The sequence below is a fragment of the Diceros bicornis genome, chromosome 5 (assembly GCF_020826845.1).
Source record: "Diceros bicornis minor isolate mBicDic1 chromosome 5, mDicBic1.mat.cur, whole genome shotgun sequence".
In the NCBI taxonomy this organism is placed as follows: domain Eukaryota; kingdom Metazoa; phylum Chordata; class Mammalia; order Perissodactyla; family Rhinocerotidae; genus Diceros; species Diceros bicornis.
Genome location: NC_080744.1, coordinates 17,490,844 through 17,513,876, shown reverse-complemented (window position 1 = coordinate 17,513,876; position 23,033 = coordinate 17,490,844). Strand labels below are relative to the sequence as shown.

The 23,033-nt window shown below is 39.5% G+C and overlaps 1 protein-coding gene across 7 annotated transcripts in view; it reads right to left on the bottom strand.

The window, feature by feature from the left end:
* The window catches only part of HECTD1 (HECT domain E3 ubiquitin protein ligase 1), an 82,418-nt gene extending 62,885 nt beyond the window's left edge, over positions 1-19,533 (bottom strand). For 6 of the 7 annotated variants that reach the window (XM_058540770.1, XM_058540776.1, XM_058540773.1 and 3 more), the window contains exons 1-2: positions 19,448-19,533; positions 17,935-18,206 (exon numbers count right to left, since the gene is read on the bottom strand). In XM_058540770.1, the coding sequence (XP_058396753.1) occupies positions 17,935-18,074 (140 nt within the window). In that variant the 5' untranslated portion in view covers positions 18,075-18,206; positions 19,448-19,533. Of the gene's footprint in view, positions 1-17,934; positions 18,207-18,883; positions 19,015-19,447 lie in introns of those variants that run through there. The other variant, XM_058540771.1, reaches the window with a different exon arrangement.
* Between the last annotated feature and the right edge of the window lie 3,500 nt (positions 19,534-23,033).

The following is a 23,033-nucleotide window of genomic DNA, read 5'->3' as shown; positions in this document are numbered from 1 at the left end:
TATATGCATGTGTATCAGGTAATATTTCTCACTGCTTTTGCTTCCATAACAATACTCACATGCTAATTTCATCACTGCTGAAAATACCAGGTTATAAACAGTTTAAAGCAGCAGCATTAACTTGAAACCATGTTAGAAGAAATTCCTATTCCACACTCAGCTCAAACAACAACTGCTCTGTAAAACCTTTCCTCACCTCCCCAAATAGTTAAGTGGTACCTGTACCTAAAACCTCATAAAAACAGTGTCCACACTGTTTATTCTATCACTTTATTTCGTTATTTACATTAAGAGTTCCCAAAGGCCAGGGACATTGTTCAATTCATGTTTTATGGGAATAAGGACTGATTTGGGGTTTAACAGACCAGAATAAAACAGAGAAGAACAGCTATGTAACCTTTCTGGTCCTGTTTCCTCATTTGTAAAGCAAAGGTAATATCTAAACAATATCTACTTTATCTGAATGTTATGAAGATTATATGAAATTATACACATAAAGCACTTAGCTCAGTACCCTGGCACTATATTAAACTAATTAACTTCAGCTTCCCTTCCCTCCTATGACTAGCCTAATACCTGAGTGAGACAGTTTTATCAAAGAAGAATTTGTGGGGTATCAATAATATCCCCAATATTTTATCAACACTTAAAATATGAAAGACTATAACTTACATTTAGTAGAAATCTCAGTTATATGATATCAAAGGCATTATTCTAACTTTTCTGCATACACTAAACCTTAAATGGGCTACGGATAACACAAAAGGTACTCTCAATGTTTTAGTGGAATTATTTTTCCTCTAATTTTTAGTGTGTGCATATCTTTAGCAGCTTTTTAAAAATAGCTGTATGAACGCCAAAGTAACTCTACTGTTTAATATCTGCTTAGATGATCTTTTTTGTGTGTGTGACGAAGATCAGCCCTGAGCTAACAGCATCCATGCCAGTCCTCCTCTTTTTTTGCTAAGGAAGACTGGCCCTGGGCTAACATCCATGCCCATCTTCCTCCACTTTATATGGGACACTGCCACGGCATGGCCTGACAAGCAGTGCATCAGTGCGCGCCTGGGATCTGAACCCAGGCCTCCAGCAGCGGAGCACACGCACTTAACCGCTACACCATGGGGCAGGCCCCTGCTTCGATGATCTTAACTTAAGGGGTTCAGCAGCAGGAATATTACCAAAGAAGATTTTAAAAGATTTCTTGCATTCAATGATTGACCAGTCACTGATTAAACACAGCTGGTTTTTACTAGCCGGCAACACTGGTGCAACCTATGCCACGTAGTCACTTGTAATGTTTCTGAGAGGGAAATGCTCTTGAGGCTGGGTTATAGGAGACAGCCCCCTAGTTCTCAGGTAAGGTCAGAAGACTGACTAGCGTATCAGAATCTTAAAGCATTTTTGCTGCTCTCCATAGGCATATGTAGTAAACTGAAGAGATGAGAAGAGATTGTGAAAGTGTTAATACTACTGAGGAACAACATAGCCTAATTGTTTTTTTCTTTAGAAAAACAGTAGCTTTTGAATAAAGAATAAAATGTTGAAGTTGATAGTTCTTGCATCAAAGGACAAGCATAGATCTAGTATATGCTTAATATTAAAAATAAAATTATCAGGACCGGCCCCGTGGCCTAGTGGTTGAGTTTCGCACGCTCTCTTCGGCGGCCTGGGGTTCAGTTCCAAGGCGCAGACCTACACCACTCATCGGCGGCCATGCTGTTGCGGAGACCCACGTACAAAAGAGAGGAAGATTAGCAAAGATGTTAGCTCTGGGTAAATCTTCCTCAAGCAAAAAGAGGAAGATCAGCAACAGATGTTAGCTCAGGGCCAATCTTCCTTAGCAAATAAATTAATTAATTAAATTAAATACGTAGTACATGCTCAGCACATAAGATACTCAATAAGCCATACAGTTGAAATTGGCCGAGCAGACAAGTTTTTGTATTCTAAGTAAGGAGAAAAGCCTGTGCAAAGGATGGAGCTTGAAGAATGATATGATGTGGCAGATTGTTTCCAATGATATCTACTACATTATCTCCCATCCCACATATCCAGATATTCTTTTTTATAATGTGACTTTGATACTCTTCCCATTGAGAGGGCTTTGTTCCCAGCCCCCGAATCTGGGCAGGTTTATGAATACAGTGAAAGTGATTGCTTTGTGACTTCTAAAGCTAAGCCAGAAAAAGCTTCTCCTGGATTCTCTTGCAACTCTTGCTCTTGCAACACAACCACCATGCTGTGAGGAAGCTCAAGTACGCACATCACAAGAGCAGTAGGTGTTACAACTAACAAACCCAAGAGACGTGCCAACGAAAAGCCAGCATTCAAGGGCATCTGAGAGAACAAGTCATCAGATGATTCCAATGCCTAGTCATCAAGCTTCTGTTATTTACAAGTAGGATCATACCATAAATACTATCCTATAATTTGCTCATTTCCTTAATCGATATGTTATGACCACCTTTCCATATTACATAAATAGACCTAGCTCAATCTTTCTAATGTTTACATAATATTCAATATAATGAATAGCCATACATTATTAACCTTTTAGGTGGTTTCCAGTTTTTTACTATTTCGAAACAGTGCTGCAGTGAACAATCTTGGAAGTATATCTTTGCACACCTGTACCAGTATTTATGAAGGAACAATTCTCAGAAGTGTCTCTGTGTATACATTTTTGGTTTGACAGATAATATCAAACTAACCTCTACAGAAACTATAATCCCACCAGAAGCATTTTAGAGTATGTATTTCTCCACTCCTAGGCCATACAGAATGACATTACCTTTAAATTTTTGCTAAATTGATAAATACTTTTTAGCTTTATTTCATAAAGTTTGGCTGGCTATAACAGAATTAACAAACTTTTAAAATCAAACACAGAATAGTCAAACCCCCACCAAGAAAATAAAAAAGAATCTAACGTTACATACATACACACACACAAACACTTCAAGATATAGAAAATCTCTAATTAGAATAGCAAAGGTCATAAATAAAACCCAAAATAAATTCAGTCATTCATATTTATTTCTGCATTTCTAATACAGACTTTATTTCTGTATCAACACACACGTGAGGGCAGATACAAAACATAAAACTACCACACTGGGTATATATTAACATCATTTTATTTTTTTGTGAGGAAGATCAGCCCTGAGCTAACATCCATGCCAATCCTCCTCTTTTTGCTGAGGAAGACTGGCCCTGGGCTAACATCTGTGCCTATCTTCCTCCACTTTATATGGGACGCCGCCCCAGCATGGCCTGACAAGCAGTGCGTCGGTGCACGCCCGGGATCCGAACCCAGGCCGCCAGCAGCGGAGCGTGCGCACTTAACCACTACACCACGAGGCCGGCTCCTTAACATCATTTTAAAATTTCCATTCCAATCTCTCTCAAAAGATAAAAAATCAAAATTTACTAACCCACTCATTCATTCCTCTAAGGAATGAAAACTTCTCACATTATCTTCAATTAGATTTTCCTACACAACTCTAAAGTTCAAAACAATCAAAAACCACTAACTCCTCTACCAAAAGCAGCACCATTCTGAAATTAGTCATGAGACGATAATCATATACAAACATATATGGTCAGATTTCTAAAAATAATTAAATATTATTTCAAACAGATACAGAAATTTCGATTTCCTCTTATATGTAATTCTGAAGTCAATAGTTCAAAAAACATGTTATCAGGCAAAAATGTATGTATTAAGATGTTCACTGTGACATAACCTATACATCTAATAACAAGGGCATGATTAAGTATATGACACACCCCTTTGACAGACTATGCAGGTTTTTTTAAGCTGCTAAGAACTTATTATGACATAAATATTGTTTGATAGAAATATCAGGTAAAAGAAAAGGAAAAAAATCATATTGTGGTGTTTACCATGTAAAAATATGCAGAGAAGAAACTAGAACAAAAAATTAAAATGGCTTATTTCTAGATGGTGTAATTATAGATAATTTTCATTCTCTAAAATTTTCTGATTTTTCTAAATTTCTGAAACAAACATATTTCATGACTTCCCAAAACATAAAGTTTAGGGCTAGTCAACTGGAATAAGCTTATTAGTGCCTATCTGTCCCAATGATTACAACCAAAAACCTTGGACAGAACACAAAAAAGCAAATATCTAAGGACTGAAAAGTAGACAATAGCAGATGGATTAGGGAAGGAAGTCAAAACTTAAATAATGACCCACGATGGAAGTAGTTTCAAGCGCTTTTTTCTTTTCCTCTTTTCTTTTCCAGCTTTAGCCACGGATAGGCCAACTCCCAGAAGTGTAGCAGAAGCACACAACAAAAGCTCTGAGAGGACCAAGAAAAGGGGCCTCTGGGAGCCAGAGGATGTGGGGAGAAATTCCTGGGCTTTTTCCACCCAGCCTGGCCCCAAGGCCAGCCCCAGGTGTAAAGTCCCAGACTAAACTCTGAGTAACACATGCACAGTGCAGTGGAGGTGGACAAGCATCTCAGGCCCCAGGAGAACCGGGAACTAAAAAAAGGAGCCCCTGTGGTCAAAAGAGCATGAGAGGAATCCTGCTATTTTCTTCTCTCTTCTCTCTCACTACTTTCACCTCAAAGGCAGTTCCAGTCCCAGTAACTAAATGACAGCACAAGCGGGAAGAAGGGTGGAGGGTGGGGGGAAGTATGACTAAAACTTCAAGACGTGGGGCCAGCCCAGTGGTGCAAGCAGTTAAGTGCGCGCACTCTGCTGCGGCGGCCTGAGGTTCGCAGGTTCAGATCCTGGGCGCGCACTGACACGCTACTTGTCAAGCCATGCTGTGGCGGCGTCCCATATAAAGTAAAGGCAGATGGGCACGGATGTCAGCCCAGGGCCAATCTTCCTCAGCAAAAAAAAAAAAAAAAAAAAAAAGAGGAGGATTGGCATCAGATGTTAGCTCAGCACTGATCTTCCTTACAACAAAAAAAAGAAAGAAAAAACTTCAAGCAGCCCCAGCCTTCTAGCTAGAACACTAGTAAAAAGGGCTCCTGGTAGCCAAAAGATGTGGGGGAAATCTCTGAGAGGAAAGAGCTAGAAAAAAGATCCCTGACACAAGTCCCAAGCTCATCTACAAACTGCACATGTGGAGCACAGAGCTAAAGAGCAGCAAAGACTGACAAGTGAACTTTGACATAATTCACCACCAAGTCCCAGACTAAACTGAGTGACACATGCACAGAGTAAACCCAAATACCATAAGAAAGGCTTTGAAACCACTGACATTGAAACCACCACCCACAGGAGGCAAGACAGAACTGCAGTTTAAATCTAACCAGGTTAACTGCATGCCACAACAAAACAACAAAATCAACATTCTCCAGAAGATTTTTATAAAACCCAGTCTCACAGTATAATATTCTAAATGTCTAGGTTAAAATCCAAAACAACTTGAAACACAAAGACTCAGTATAATCTGATCTATCCAACTCAAGAAAAAAAGACAGTCCACAGATGTAAGGCCGAGACGACCTAGATGTTAAAATTATCATATTATAACTATACTTCATGAGGCAAATGTGAACATTCTTGAAATGACTGGAAACAGAAGTTTTCAACAAAGAAACAGAAAGCATGAAGAAGAATCAAATGAAAATTTTAGAAATGAAAAATACAATTTGTGGGAAGACAATAACCTCACTGGATGGGCTCAAGAGCAGAATGAAGATATCAGATAAAGAGTCAGTGAACTTAAAGACAGATCAATAAAATTATCCAATCTGAAGAACACAGAGAAAAAAGATTGGGACAAAAAAAAAAAGGAACAGTCTTCAGGACCTGAGGGAACATATCAAAAAGTGTAACATTTTATGCCACTGCAGTCCCAGAGGGAAAAGAGAAAAAAACTGGTACAGAAAATACGTTTGAAGAAGAAACTTCCCAAATTTGGTGAAAGACACAGATTCAAGAAGCTCAGCAAACCTCAAATAAGACAAATTCAAAGATAACCATGCACAGACAAATCATAATCAAACCGCAAAAAAGTCAAAGGTTAAGGAAAAAACATCTTGAAAGCAGCAAGAGCTGAAAAATAACACCAAAACAGATTAGAATGAATGCAGATTTCTCATGAGAAACCATAAAGGCCAGAAGACAGTGGATCATCTTTAAAATCCGGAAAGAACTGTCACCCCAGAATTCTATATCCAGCAAAAATATCTTCACAGCATGAAACCAAAATAAAGACATTCCCAGATAAAGAAAAACTAAGAGACTTCATCACCAGCAGACTTCCCTTAAAAGAAATGCTAAAGGTCTTCAGGATGAAAGAATATAATACTAGAGAGAGACAAAGGAAGATCAACAGAAATAATAAATACCTGGGTAAATATAATAGATTATTTTTCTCCTATTAAACTGACTGTTGAAAGGAAAAATTATAATATTGCACCTTGAGCTTTTCAATGTAAATTTAATACATATATGACAACTACAACATACCAGGAGAAGAGGGTAAAGGGATCTACATGGTTGTAAAACTTCCTCATTTTACTTTAAATGGTAAAATATGAACTCTTTAAGTTAACTATAATCCCTAGAGCAACCACTAAAAAATATAAAGAGACAAAGCCAAAAACCCAATAGGTAAATTAAAATAGAATGCTACAAAATACTCAAGTAACTCAAAAGGCAGGAAAAAGTAAACAGAGAACAAAAAAACAGAACAAAAAGACCAAATAATAACATGTTAGAAATATACCCAGAAATACCAAATATTACACTAAATATAAATGGTCAAATTCACCAATTAAAAACATAAACTCTCAGGTTGGATTTAAAAAAAACACAAGCCAACCATATATTGTCTACAAGAAACCCATGTTATATATAATGATATAGATTGGTTAAAACTAAAAAGATACACCAGGGCTGGCCCAATGGCACAAGCAGTTAAGTGCACGCGCTCCACTGCAGTGGCCCAGGGTTCGCCAGTTCGGATCCCAAGCATGCAGCGACACACTGCTTATCAAGCCATGCTGTGGCGGCATCCGATATAAAGTGGAGAAAGATGGGCATGGATGTTAGCCCAGGGCCAGTCTTCCTCAGCAAAAAAGAGGAGGATTGGCAGATGTTAGCTCAGGGCCGATCTTCCTCACACACACACACAAAAAAGATACACCAAACAAACACAAAAAGCTTTCTTTTTCAAAAGAAAGCTCGAGTGGCTATATTTATATCAGACAAAGTAAACGTCAGAACAAGGAAAATTACCAAAGATAAAGAGGGACACTACAAAATGATAAAAGGGTCGATTCACCAAGAAAACTTTGCAATCCTAAAGGCACTTAACAGGGCTTCAAAATTCACAAAGCAAAAACTGAGAGAACTGAAGAGAAATCGAGAAATCTACAATTATATTTGGAGATGTTAACAATGCTCTCTCAGTAACCTATAAAACAAATAGATAGAAAATCAATAAGAATATAGACTGAACACTATCAATCAGTTTGACCTGATCTGACACTTGTAAAACATTCCACCCAACAACAGCAGAATATACATTCTTCTCAAGTGCATGTGGACCGTTCACCAAAAACAGACCATATTGTGGGCCATAAAATAAACTTTAACAAATTTAAAATAATTAAAATAATATAAAGTATGTTCTCTGACTATAATAGTAACACATAAATATCAAATATTTTTTGAAAATTCTCAAATATTTGGAAATTAAGCAACACACTTCTAAATAACCTAAGGGTAAAAAAGAAAGCTTCAAAGAAAAATTTTAAATATTCTGAACCAAATGAAAATATACATAAACTAAAGCAGAAAAGAAAAATTTGTAGTCTTAAATGATTGTATTAGAAAAGGTCTCAAATCAGTGACCTTGGCTTCCACCAAAGAAACTACAAAAAAAGAGCAAATCAAATCCCAAACTAATCCAGAAGTAAGGAAATAATAAAGAGCAGAAATCAATGAAAACTGAAAACAGAAAAATAGAGAAACCAAAAGCTGGTTCTTTGACGAGTAATAAAATTGATAAATCTCTAGCCAGATTGATCAAAGATAAAAATTACCAATATCAGGATGAAAAGAAGAATTATCACTACAGACCGTACAAACATTCAAAGGATAAAAAGGTATACTACAAACAACTCTATGCCCATAAATCTTAATTTATATTAAATAGACCAATTCTTTCAAAGACATACTACTAAAATTCACTCAAGAAGAATTAAGTAACCTAAACAAGTCCTCTGTCCATTACAGAAATAGAATTAGTAGTAAAAACCTTCAAACATATCAATTTATTCTCTTATGGCTTGTGCTTTTAGTGTTTGTTTAAGAAATATTTGCCTAACCTAGGGTCACAAAGGATTTCTCCTATGTTTTCTTCCAGAGGCGTTATAGTTTTAGGTTTTACACTTAGGTCTACGATTCATTTTGAGTTTATTTTTGTATATGGTGTGGGGCCTGCATCCAAGTTCTTTTTTTTTTTTTTTTTTGCATATGGATATCCAATTGTTCCAGCACCATAAATAAACTACTCTTTGTCCATTGAATTGCCTTTTCCCTTTTGTGGAAATAAGTTGTCCATGTATATGTGAGTCTATTTCTGAACTCTCCATTTCATTTCATTGATCCATTTATTTTTACACCAATATCTCACTGCTTTGATTACTGTGGCTGTATAATAAGAACTGAAATACAGTTGCAGTAGTCCTCCAACTTTACTCCTCGCCAAAGTTTTTCTGGCTAGTCTAGGTCCTTTGCATTTCCGTATGAATTTTGAAATCAGACTGCCAATTTCTACATCTTGTCAGATTTATCTCTAAGAATTTCAGAAGAAATGAAAACTCATTATTTATACAGAAATCTGTATGCTAATGTTTATAGCAACTTTGGTCATAATCACCAAACCTGAAAAATCTAAATGTCTTTCAAGAAGTGAATGGATAGGGGCCAGCCTGGTGGCATAGTGGTTAAGTTTGCACACTCCACTTCAGCAGCCTGGGGTTCGTGGGTTTGGATCCCGAGTGCAGATCTGCACACTGCTCATCAGGCCATGCTGTGGGGGCATCCCACACACAAAATAGAGGAAGACTGGCACAGATGTTAGCTCAGTGACAACCTTCCTCAAGCAAAAAGAGGAAGGTTGGCAACAGATGTTAGCTCTGGAGCAATCTTCCTCACCAAAAATTAAAAAAATAAATAAATAAAAAATAAAAAAAAAAGAAGTGAATGGATAAACCATCTGTGGTACATCCATAAAATGGACTACTACTCAGCAAATAAAGGAAACGAACTAATACACACAGCAAGATAGATGATTCTCAAATGCAATATACTACATAGAAGAAGCAAGACTCAAAAGGCTACACACTTCATGTATGATTCCATTTACATGACATTCTGGAAAAGTCAAAACTATAGCACCAGAGAACTGGTTGCCAGGCATTGGGGTTGGGGGAGGGTTTAACTTCAAAGGGACAGCTCTAGGGAATGTTTCAGGGTCAGGGAATTCTTCTGAATTTCAATTGTGGTGGTAGTTACACGACTCTACGCATTTGTCAAAACTCAAACTTGACCATATATAATTTATATAAATTTAAGAAAAAAGTTAAATATCATGCATATAATAATCACAGCCTTCCCTGAATAGTGCTAAGAGTATATACCTATGGCACAAAATTTTATACACATTACAATTAAAGACTTATTCAAAATTTTAAACTTGCTAAATATTTACATCTCGCATTACAGGTAGAAATTACTTTTATATATTAAACCCAGAACTATACTATAATACCAATTTATAGGCCAAAAGGTAGCCTAATTAGGAAATTTTAAGATCATTCAACCTACACAGATCTACTGTCAGACCAGTCAATCACACAAATGAGATTAAGAAAAATCTTTAGATAAATCCAAATTTAAGCAATGGTTTCCAAAATGCTCCCTTCAATGACACCAGAATCTTTCCTTGATGGAAGTAGAGCTAAGTAACTTAAAACAAGAACAAAAAAAGTTTCATGAGATTCCAAAGAGAACAACTTTCCCTTGGGAACTGTAGTAATAGTGTAGTAATAGTTTCTATACTATAACTACCATATGCTTTTTCCAGACTATCATTTGGACTTGGGCCAAGATTTCAGAAGATTTACAATATAAAGAAATTTAACTTTTTTTTTTTAAATAAAGGAAGTTATCTACAGTGGTTACATTATACTGAATATAGTCTGTAAACTGACCACTTCCTTTATTTAAAAAACCTAAAATATAATTTAACTGTAAGAGATTAATAAATTCAGTCTCTGAAGGTAATAAATAATATCTTTTGATCCATTTCATCTTTTATTCCATTTTTGCCCCTGCTCCCAGCCCTCACTCTCTCTGTACTGCTTAACCATAAATAAATCCTGGCATAGCAGTTGAAAATTATGGCCTTCCATCTCAAAGAAAAAGAAGTCAAATCCAATATGCAGACTTGCTTTTCTCCAATTAAAATATAAACACAAATAAAATACACATAAACTTTACTGCAATTCATTCAACAAGTATCTACAGAATGCCTTTTTGTGCCAAGTACTGTGCTAGGTGTTGGGGGGTAGGATACCAAGATGAGTAAGGCATCTGGGCTCTGCGGAACTCAAAGGTCTAACGACACAGTCAACAAGTATGCAGGGTATACAGATATATTGCTATAAACTAGAAGAGTGTTTTGTTTTTTACATTTTTAAGATGACAGACACTTTGGTAAACTTAAAAAAAGCTCACCGAAGCTCATTATCTATGGGCCGCTTAGAGCCCAAGGTTAAGAACCCTGACAGAATGTTTTTCATCTTTCAGCATTTTTCTCCGCCGTCCACTGAAAAGAAGCACATACACATTTGTTGTCTGTTTATAGAAATTCACTTATTTAACTTTTCAGGATTACATGTATTTGATACAATGAACATTCTCTATCCAGGGAAGGATCAGCTGCAGGACCGATAAAAGAAAAGTAATTTCACTTCCCTATTACTCTGCCATTGGGTAGAAGAAAACAGGAGTCAGTATGGAAAACGCAGGTGCAGGTGCAGGTACGTTATGCATGCAAGAGGGTAGGGAAAATACACGTTGATGCTATCACTGTTTCTACTACAGAGAAGAATACAATGCTCTTCCTCCTGCATACTTCCCAAGCAATTTCATGACTCTAGAAATACTTTCTGTAGGCATTTTAGGCATAAGCTGAAAATAAGCACAAGCTGAAAAGAGGCACAATATAAAGAATTTCTTCAATTTGTTCAATATCTGGATATTAGCTATTGTATGCCAGGCACTACGCTTAGCAGTGGAAAAACAAAAGTAGTAGTAGTAGGTATGTGTGAGAATGCAGAAGAGGTCTTTGAAGGCTTTTAAATTTTATCCATTAGGTAAAGAACCCAAAAGATTTTACAAAAGGGAGTAGTACAATCAAATCAATATTTTAAGACTATAGTCAATTATATCTCAATACAGCTGGAAAAAAAAGACCATAAAAAGTATTTTAAGACCATAAATCTGGATATAGTTAGCTTAGAGGCAGGGATATCTATTATGAAGCTACTAGCACTACATTAGCATAATCGGTTCCCCATACCAATCCTAGATATTATCATTCTTTTTAATCTACTTCAGGGAGAAAATAGACATCGTCAGACAGAAACCCCTTCAACTTTTTACCATCAAACCTATAACATCTGCATCTCACCTCTCCACCATCCCTGTGTGACAACAAGGAACATGCCTACCTAAAGCCTCTCTCTCCACCAGTACATCAGAGCTTTGCTACTCAATGTGGATTTTCTGACCAATAGCTGCAGCATTATCCGAGAGCATATTAGGAATGCAAAATATCAGGCACTACACCAGGCCAACTGAATCAGAAAAAGCACTGCTCTTGACGAGAGCCAATTCTCTCCCAGTTTCTCAGAATCCTTAGAGTATGGATTATCCATTCTCTCTCCTGTCTCTTTGACCTTTAAAAGAAAAAGTCCCACAACCCCATTCTAATCCAACTTCTCAAAAAAGTTTTCCACACTCCTTGTCTCCATTTCTTCATGTCCTACTTACTCCTCAGCTCTCATTAAAATCAATGTCCACTCAGCTCTCATTAAGATCAATGACCTTGAGAATGTTGCTCAATCCAATGAAAACCTTTTAGTCTTCACCCTACTTGACCTCTCACCAGTATTCAACACAATTGTCCTTGCTCTTCTTGAATCACTTTCCTTCCTGTGTTGACATGTGCACTAATGATGCAAAAGCAATGGTGGATAAAACTGCTGATGCTTCTAGCATGCATCAAGGCAGCAGCACTAAACAGTACTACCAGTAATTGGATTCTTCATGGCCAAGCTCAGGCACGGGGGGGAAAAAAAAAAGCCAGTTTCACTACAGAATAACCTTGATTAAGCAAAAAAATTATTAATTTTACTAAATCTCAACCCTTGAATACATATCTTTTTAACATTCTACTTAAGGAAATGGGAAGTGCATTAAGCACTTTTGCATACAGAAAAATGATGGCTGTGCCAAGGAAAAGTACTTGTACAACTGTTGGAAAGCTGAACTGGCTGCTTTTTTCATGCAACACCATTTTTACTTGAAAGAACTTCAGACAAACTGTGGTTATTCAGACTTGGATATCTGGCAAACATTTTCTCAAAAATTAACCAAGTAAGCCTTTCACTTCAAGGAAAACAACTGACAGTATTTGTTGCCAACGATAACATTCAGGCTTTCAAGCAAAAATTACGATTTTGGAAAACTTTTATCTGCCACCATGAGCTTGACAGCCTCCCAATATTTAAAGACTTTTCTTTAAATATGAGATCAGTAGTCATATTAACAAATGTGAGTTTGTCATACTGTAGAATGACATATGTCAACATTTGGAATATGTATAACTCAGTAGAGTAATATTTTTCACACGACCAGTGCATGATTTTACAAACTTAAACATGGGTAAAAAATCCAAAGTACAAGACAGACCAACAGATTTTAATATAACAGAATGCAAAAAGTTCATTGATATGATTTCAAAACCTACATCATTTAACTAACCCTTAAGAAACTATCACTCGTCCAGTTTTGGTATGGTATCAAATATCCATAATTATGTAAAAAAAACATTACAACATTCCTCCCCTTTCCAGCTACATCTATGAAGGATGATCTTTTTTCCATATATTTCAAATCAAAACAACATAATGCAACAGACTGAATGCAGAAGCAGACATGAGAATACAGCCAAATCCAAACTCATGATCTCAGCTTCTCAAAACATGGTCCTCTTCCAGTGTTCTCTCACTGAATGGCATCATCATTCATTGTACCCTGAGTCATCCATGATGCCTCATCCTTTGTCACCCTCTCATATCCAATCATTCAACAAGTTCTGCCTATTTTACCTCCTTAATCCATCTCAAATCTATCCACTTCTTTCTACTTTTATTACAATAACCCTCTCTCTCTGGATCACAAACTACCAAGTCTACAAGCATTCCTTCTTTCTGTCTTCTCCACCCCTCTATTCTCCATACAGCAGGTAATGTTTTTAAAAGACAAATTGAATCTCATCACTCACTCTTTTATAGCACCTGAATGCCTTCCAATTGCTCTTAAGATAAAAACAAAAGCTTTACTTAGCATACAGAAGAGACTCCATCTCATTCTGCCCCATCAACAAAGCAACCTTTCCTTGCCCTCTTCACACTAGCTTCCTCCAAGTTCCTCAATCATGCCATGCTTATCCCACTTCAAATTCTTCACATACTGCCTTCCCTTTGAACACCCTTCTTACCCCACCTCCTCAGACCTCATCTCATAAACTCTTACCCATTCTCTCTAGGAAAAATCACCTCCTCAAAGAAGGCCACTCGACCATCCCTACCCCTCTAGGTCATGTCCCTGCTACATGCTGTCATAGCACCCTAACCTTTTCCTCCATGACACTTATCACAGTTTGTAACCACAATCTTATTTCTATAATTATTTAATATCAGTCTTCCCTATTGGACTTCTAGGCACCATATGGGCAGAGACTGTATTGTTTTGGTCATCAATGTATCTCTAACACCTAACATAAAGTAGGAAGACAATTTAAAAGGTTAAGGGCCGGCAGGGTGGCACAAGCAGTTAGGTACGCGCGCTCCGCTGCGGTGGCCTGGGGTTCGCAGGTTTGGATCCCGGGAGCGCACGAACACACAGCTTGTTAAGCCATGCTGTCACAGCGTCCCATATAAAGTAGACGAATATGGGCACGGATGTTAGCCCAGGGCCAATCTTCCTTAAGAAAAAAGGGGAGGATTGGCATTGGCTGTTAGCTCAGGGCTAGTCCTCACAAAAAAAATAAATAAAAAATAAAGGGTTAAAAGCCTTGTTACTCTTGTAGGTATTTTTTCTTTTATTATAAATATACAACAGGAGGTTTTTACCACTGTTCAACAACTTTGGCATCCAAACTCAAGACAGTCTTCTTGGGATATCTCCTGAAGGATACACTAGGAAAATGATTAATGATGGTTGCCTCTGGAGAAGAGAACTGATTAGCCAGGAGACAGGAAGGGGAGAGACTTACTTTTTATTGTATATCCTTTTGTGCCCTCATAATTAAGTAAAATGATTGTTTTTTAAATAGAGCCTTCTAGTACCTAAAAGCATTATTGCTAATATTCCATTTTCTAGATCTTCTGGGGAGATCTTAGATTCTTCCCAGAAGACATAATTTTTAAACTATATTATCTGAAGCAGCAGGATCTACAACTGCCTAGAACTTATCTACTTATAACAATATGCATAATAATCATCTATTTTGATGTGACTGCAAAAGCACTCATTTATAACTCATTAAATTTAACTCATATTAAATTTATAACATTAACCTAATGACGTATCACAGATAAAAGCAAAAACTAACCTTGAACTTGAATTTTACCTTCTAGAGCATTATCATAAGTTCAGGCATTAGGTAAGAAGCATCACAGCTTCACAGAAAACACTTATTCCTTAATTTCAAAATGACTGTCAAAAACTGGTACAAAAAAATGGAGAGCCATGTACAATACTAAGTTAAAGTAAAAGAAACACTTCACTATTACGTGAAAAGCACTGTGCTGGCATTTGACATGTATTACCCCACTTGATCTTCACAAAAACCTGAACCCAAGTCTATTCCATTCCAAAGGCCATTATTTCTACCATACCATCTGTCTTTCCTGACTAAACAGACACAACTATTAATACAAGCTAATCAGGCCAAAACATATAGACATTTTTTGCTTTATTCGACATAACTAAGGACTATTTGCTACTATCTTATGAAATCAAGTTGGTATGGGAGATTTTCACCAACATTCAAAATATGCTCATCATCTTGCTTTTCTTCTGCCTTATTTGTTGACTGTTTCAAAGAATTTAAAAAGACTCCGCCAAATCAATGACAGTTTCATGAAATAAAGTCCCAAAATAAAATTCAAAATTAGGTATTTAATAATAACATTAGGGGCCAGCACGGTGGCGCAAGCGGTTAAGTGCACGCGCTCCACCGCGGCGGCCCCAGGTTCGCCGGTTCGGATCCCGGGCGCGCACCGACGCCCCGCTTGTTAAGCCATGCTGTGGCGGCGTCCCATATAAAGTGGAGGAAGATGGGCAAGGATGTTAGCCCAGGGCCAGTCTTCCTCAGCAAAAAGAGGAAGGATTGGCAGATGTTAGCTCAGGGCTGATCTTCCTCACGAAAAATAAAATAAAATAAATAATAATAATAATATTAGTGGGTAGCCCACTTTACTCAAAACACTTTTCATATATATTCTTTCCTTTATCCTCACAAGGAGCCTACCAGAAATAAGATTACCGCCATTTTACAGAGGACGAAAGTAAGGCTCTCAGAGGCTAAATTATATGTAGCAAACCGAGAATCTGAACCCAGGTCTCTGATGCCACAGCTGATTCTTTCCACTTCACCACACTGCCTCTCTAGCTTAAAGGAACCAAGTCAATTTCCTTGCGACAACAAGAAAATCTGGCTGTAGGTTGAAGAGAGCAAACAAAGGTTTAAAAAAAAGACTGTCATAAATTTAATCAAATGTCTATTTTTGATAAATTACTAGTATGCTACATGAAACAGGTCTAACCATTCTAATTTGAAATATTCTCGTATCCTCACTGAGTAAATAAAAAATATAAATCACATCTGAGTTTAATTTCATCTTTCTTAAAATTACATTATATCAACTACAAATAAAGCCTGGAAGGGAAAATAGAAAGAACAACTATTATGTTAGGATGGTAGGATTTTATACAAGGATGAGTTTTACATTTTAAAAATTTCCTTTAGAATTGTTTTAATATGGTAACACTCTTTTTTAATGCCATTATAAATACCTCACTATATATTAGTACTTAATAGAAGATATGAAATGATAGTTGATTGGACTGGCAAGTATGACTGACTTTTTAAAATACCAAAAGTATTCTCAGGTCAATGAAGACTCTCTAAGGAAATCTATGAATACTCAAAAATCTACCTCACTTTTCCACGCATCCTGCTAAAACAAGTGTCAATGGAGGGGCTAAATTATTATATACTCAAAGTTTGTCAATAACAAAAACTAGTTGAAACAAATGGGACACTAACAGGGGCCAGTCTGGTGGCGCAGTGGTTAAGTGCTCGCACTCCACTTCAGTGGCCCGGGGTTCGCAGGTTCGGAGCCCGGGCATGCACTGACACACTGCTGGTCAAGCCATGCTGTGGCAGTGTCCCATATAAAGTAGAGGAAGATGGGCACAGATGTCAGCCCAGGGCCAATCTTCCTCAGCAAAAAAAAAGAGGATTGGCATCGGATGTTAGCTCAGGACTGATCTTCCTCACACACACAAAAAAATGGGACACTAACAGATTGTGATTTGGCAACTGTTTATAAAGACTTTTATCATAATAGTACTGTTTTAATGAGATTTACAGCTAAGAATTATTGTTTATCAATTCATCTCCATTCACTATTCATTCAAAAATGAAGACAATTAAAATAATGTTAATTTAGTAATACAGCCTTTATTTCCACCTCAAAAAAATTAAGATAATTATACCAAATTTTATGTCAACATCTCAAGCATTTTCTACTAAATACTTTAAAATAGCATTAAAATACAGAAACATCTGAGTTTTCATTTACTTATAACTGGAATTCACAATTATAAATACAAATATAAAATAAACAGTAAAAACGAAACGTGTTGAGCACTCAGAAGAATGGTTAATCAAACAAGTATTACATAAGAGGAAAAACATGGCATTAATAGCCAATCCAGTGACGAATTCTCTTTTACATTTCTGCACAAATTCTACATTATAACCTCTTAATAAAATCGTTTAAACTCTCCAAACTTCAAAATCTGTTTCTACTATTCCAAAAGGATGCTATTTGGGTAACATCCAACTTATACCCTCCAAACTGAAATTTACAAACCAATGATTTGCTTTAACAAAAGTACAACGTCATGACTTAACACCAAGGAAGAAACAAGCAGTCATAAAACATAAGTTTATTATCATCTGTATTTTCACGCCAAAAATTTCAAGTCAATTTCTTGGTACAGAAATAGCTACCTTTAAAGAAGATAAGTATTTATATTTTCCCAGTTCATAACATATTTTGAAAATGAATCAACCAAGCTATGCATTAAAATTAGTATTTTCTACTAATTTCTACTCATTCAACAAACGTGTATTTGTGTCATCACAATTATCATTACTGGAGTTACTTCACCTACCAGTTTTTATTTCTCAGAAAAGTTTTAACTGCAAAACTGCAGAAACTTTTAAAAAGATAGCTGTAAAACTCACTAGAGAAAATTCCTCACAAACTGAAGTCAGCAAATGGTTGAAAACAGATGGCACTACAGTAACCCCAAAGGAAGATGATGAAGGGATGTACTTACGTTTCAAAACAACGATCCACGTTGTCAGACATCAAAAGCAGCATGCATAGCTGTTCAAGGGCTATTAGTTGCATGTCCCTTTCATCTCCCTGTCCCATCTGTAGCCATTCCAGCAACGTATCTGGATCCACATCTGCCATGGTTTTTTAAAAGCCTTTTTGCTTAAATTAAAAAAGTAAAGTAAAAAGTCCTTTAAATGTCCAGGACTGATCAGCTTGGGTTTAAAAAGTTTTCTTTTACATCAGCTAGAACCAAATTTTCGTGGTGTCCTCCTAGAATTAGAGAAAACTCATAAGTATGTTTGGATAGAGCGCTTAATGCAGTTTTTCAACTTTCCTTATTCCTCAGGTTTACCGTTCACTTATCATACTAACTAAAAACCAGTTTTGCACAAGAGTATAAACTGATTAGGTTGTTGCTTAACTGGAAACCAGAGCAGTCTTTGTCAGTCAAGCTTCGGATCCCACTACTGCTATCACTAACTTCTGTGCCAAAAGGCAAAGAACACCTTACTAAAGGTTCTTTTTTTTCCAGCAAACTTCTCCCGTCCAACCCAAAACAGATCTTCAGATAAGGGTTAGATTCAGTATTTTGAGGAAACTAAGCACTTTGATCCAATCCCCCTTCAAATTAAGTTGCTGCTTTAAAATTGACAAAACCTGCTGACGACTTAACTTACCGCTCTTCTTAAGATGTCCACCCCACATACAAACGATAATTAGACACCAAATCTATCTATGACTAAAGGCTTGGTTAGGAATTTTGGCAGTCTTGGCAACTGTTCTTAAAAGTTTAAAAAGAATCACTAAGAGCAAATGCAAGGGAATAGCACGTTACGGATCAGAGTATAGGCCAATCTACGGCCCTCTCTCCCCATCTCTACAGAATGGGACAGTTGGCTAAGAAAAGAGACAAAACAGAGAAGCAGCCCCAACAGGCAAGTGCTTACAAAAGCTCGGAAGCGCCCGGCGGGAGGACAGCTTCGGGGCCCGCGTACCCAGCTGCAGGTGTGGGACTCCAGCGGCGGGGCGCGGTGGGCACCCAACGGCGGCGGCCAGCAGGGTGACCCAACACCCCGGGCCCGGCCGAGCCCCGCGCCGGGAGGCGAAGCCCCGCGCCCTGGTTTCCCGGCACCAACCCCGCTAAGTTAGCTCCCCGTATCGGGGAGGAGGGGAAGTTCTGGAGGAGAAGCAGCCAGCCTCCGGGCCGAGCGGCGCCCGGAACTCCGAGGCCCGGCGGGACGTCCCCGGGCCGGCCGGGAGGCGAACCCTTCTCAAGGGCAAGGGGGGCCCGTCTTGGGCCCGGGCTCAGGCAAGCCGGGCCCCGCCGCGGGCAGGGCCGGGGGAGGGGAACAAAGGGGCTAAGCCAGGGAGTCGGCAGCAGCCCCGCCGCCCTCACCCGGGGCCGGGGTCTCGCTCCCGGCCCGCCGCCGGGCATCCCCGGATCCCGGCCCCAGGCCTGGCCCTTCCGACCGCCCACGGCGCTCCCGCCTTCCCTCCCCTCCGGCTCTTACCCGGGCCTGTCGTCCCAAAGCGCTCCGGTCCAGCTCCGAGCAGGCCGCGGGCAGAGCCAGGCCCGGCCGCGGCCCTCGAGTTCCCAGGAAGCCGCAGGCCGCGCAGCTCGAGCCGGGCAGGCGGCACAGGAAAAGCCGCGCCTCGTCCCTCCCCTTCCTCCGCGGGGAGCCGGTGACAGGCAAGCGAGAGGTTCCCCCGACCGGCGGCCGCCAGCGCACTTCCCGTCCCCAGCACGCGGCTCCTCAGGCCCTGCAGCTCAGAGGCCCGCGCGGTGCTGCCGGCGGCGGCGGCGGCGGGAGGCCGCGTCCATCGCGATTCCGGAGGGGGAAGGGAAGAGGGTCCGGGCGCGGAGGCTGCGGAGGGCAGCCGAGCTCGGCGGGGGCGGAGCAAAGCGACGCTCCTTGGCAGCGACCCCGCCGGCCGCCACGAGGGGCGCTGCGGAGACCCGTCGGCCAGCGGCGCGGGGGCGCCGGCCCGGGCGCTCTGGCCACCGAGCCTCGGGCTCGCTGGCCTCGCCAGCTGTCGCTTGTCTCTCCGATGCCCTGGCGCCTTTACGCTTCGCTGTCAATCCGAGCGCGCTCCCGGGCCCCGCGCACACCGGCGCGCGCACGCTCCGCTTGTTTTGCACGGCGTCTACACACTTGGCGTGCTCCCGCCGAAGGCCCCACGCTGCGCGCCAACGCTGCGGCCCAACCCGCGCCGGCCGAGCCTCCGGCCGCGGCGACCGGTCCTCCGCCAAGAGCGTCGCCTCCTCCCCGCCGGGCCTCGCCTGGCCTCGCGCACACGGAAGTGCGTCGCGAGAGGAAAAGCAGACCGCGCCGCAGTTCGCCAGGAAGAAAAGCTTTCACCACAACCCTCGGAAGTAAATATTATCGAGTGTTATCGCCATTGTGCAGATGGGAGAACTGAGGCTCCAGAAACCGTAAATTCCACTGGCGTCCCCAGTGAGCAGCAGCGCTGAGTGTGCTTTTGACTCTTTTTTTCTGCGGGTTGAGGTCTCAAATGTGTCCGTGGTTATTCCCTTCAAACGTTTTAGTTTACACGAATTGAAAATAAAATATGCCTGCTTATAGGTCGTGGTTGGAGGTGTTTAAGCTGTAATGAATTGGAAATGTGAGTCAAATAAGAAAATGAATCCCTTGGTTTGTGAGATAAGTAAATCCATGCCTCAGACACTCCCGCTGTACTCTCACTTTTTCATCTTTTAAACAAAAATGAATCTTACACGATAGTCTTTGAGATGTATTCCTTTAAGCAATCGGAGGAGCTGCTGCATATGCTTGAAGAACCAGTATTTTGGAAATTACAGATTTGCACTTCACATATCTGTGGCACATGTGCTACTGTCGCAGGTAATGGTCCCTAGGTCACCTATTAACAGATCAAGTCAGGAGAAAAAGGTAGAGGATTCTACTAACTTGTCACAACTACAACACATGAGAATAATTATTTGGGAGCTATGAATATGACTTGGAGCTGCCAGGAAAATCTTCAAGGAGGAAGTGGCATTCTTTCTGGACCTTGAAGAATGGGTAGAATGTCGACACTACAGGGAGGGGGAAGAATACAAAGCCTGGTATGTTCTGAGACAAAGGAAAGAGGCCCTGTGCCCCAAGCAAAGCACCTGCATTAAGCAATGGGAGGGAGAGAAGGTAGCAGCTAAAGTAAGCAGGGCCTTGAATGCTGAATGCTGAATGCAGAATTTAGGCTGGAGTAAGTAACAAGTTACTACAAGTTACTAGTAACAGTGGACTAGAACATTGACTGGAAAAATTAAGTCTTAGAAAGATTTCTAGGGCAAAAATGTCCAGTGGCTAAAAGGAGCTACCTAGACAAGGAGATTAGCTGAGAGGTTGCTGAAATCCTCCAATAGTGGATGGAGGAAGAGCCTAGTTACTGGCAATAAGAATGGAGAAGAAATACATCTAAAAAAAATTTTTTTTAAAGATATGTCAAAATTTAAATGATTAACTTCAATTAGTTTTTTAACCTGCAGAAAGGTCTTGGAAGCTAGGGAAATGATGATGCTATTAACAGAAAATAGAGAAGTTGGAAAAAGTGACTACACTTTTCAAAGTTTTGAAGGTATATTTTCCTTTATTCCCTCACCATCTCTATCTGCACCACCCACTTCCTACCCCCCCCCCAAAATTAATGACTGTGGTATGCTTTAAAGAAATCTATCAAGAAAATGCTGTGACTTTTATTGTGATTTTATTATGACATTATTATCTTAAATTCAAATATGAGATCCTAGAACAAGAGCATTAAAGGAAAGGAATTAAGCCCTGAAGAAAACAGAGGAAGCAGATGAAGGCAATACTGCCCCTACTTGAATCTATATCCCAGGAAACCAGGATATGTTTACATGCTAATAATCCACCTCAATGTTAAAATCTAAGAATAATGGACATTGAGAATTTTTATGTGCCAGGCACAGTAACTCATAGGCCTCATCTTCAATAAACTATAAAAGTCTAGGAGAGGGTAGATGTAAACACACTTCCCGTGTCGGCCTCTACGATAGTACTTATCCCATAACATTGTCAGGTACGCTGGAAACATCAAGGAGGTAATGGTGTCTTAGAAGGCTTCGAAAATGATGCGCGGGCTGGATCTCAGATGTTGAGTTGGAGCTAGCCAGACCAACTCCATTAGGTCTCCATTAGGAAGACCATGTGGAGAGGCATGGAAGTATGAAGAGGGCTCCTCTTGGGCGAGCAGAGGGAACAGGCCACCTTTTGAGGTAGGCCTCACTTTCACGAAGGATCTTCAATATACACACAGTCACTAGAGTCCTTTCACAAGATCAAGAAGGAAGAGATTCATCATTTACATTTAAACTCTTATCCCACCCACAGGCATTACTATAAATTAATTTTTTAAATAAATCATTATCTTATGGATAACACAACTATATGGCATTAAATTTTTTATGTATCAAAAGCATCCAATGGAAAATTCCAATAGAGTAAAAAGAAAAAATAATAATCACCTACCACCGTGAGACTGTCATTAACACTTTGATAACGTTTCTATGGCCTTTTTTCTAGGCATAAACATGTAAAATCATATATATTACAGTTTGTGATCATATTAGTAAACAATATGAAGTTAGTATGACATTAAACAAGTCTTAAGCCCTTTTCTTGGACTTCTTACATCACCAAAGTCCAAAATTCATCTACCCATCCCCATCCAAACTCACGTGTTATTCAGGGAATCGTTTTGATCCCTTTTATCAGCTAGCTAAAGAAGCCTGAGGGCCAGGTTTAAATTAGCTGAGCCTGGAAAACTAGCTGCTTTACTTCAGCCATGAGGATTAAACTTCTACTCTCAGAGATTATGTGTCTGCCATAGCAGAGTTCGAGAGGTGAGCAGTTATTCAAGTAAAGCTGCTTAGGAGACAAATCCATCTAGGTCATTCAAAACCAAAATTATCTTTTACTTCCCTGGAGGTCATTTGCCATAGATTATCTGAATCCTTGTCTTTAAGACCCAGGAACGTAAATCGGAATTTAATGTAAATGTGGAGCCTGGGGAATAGTGTGTGATTTACTAGGTAAATGCAAATGGCTTGATAAC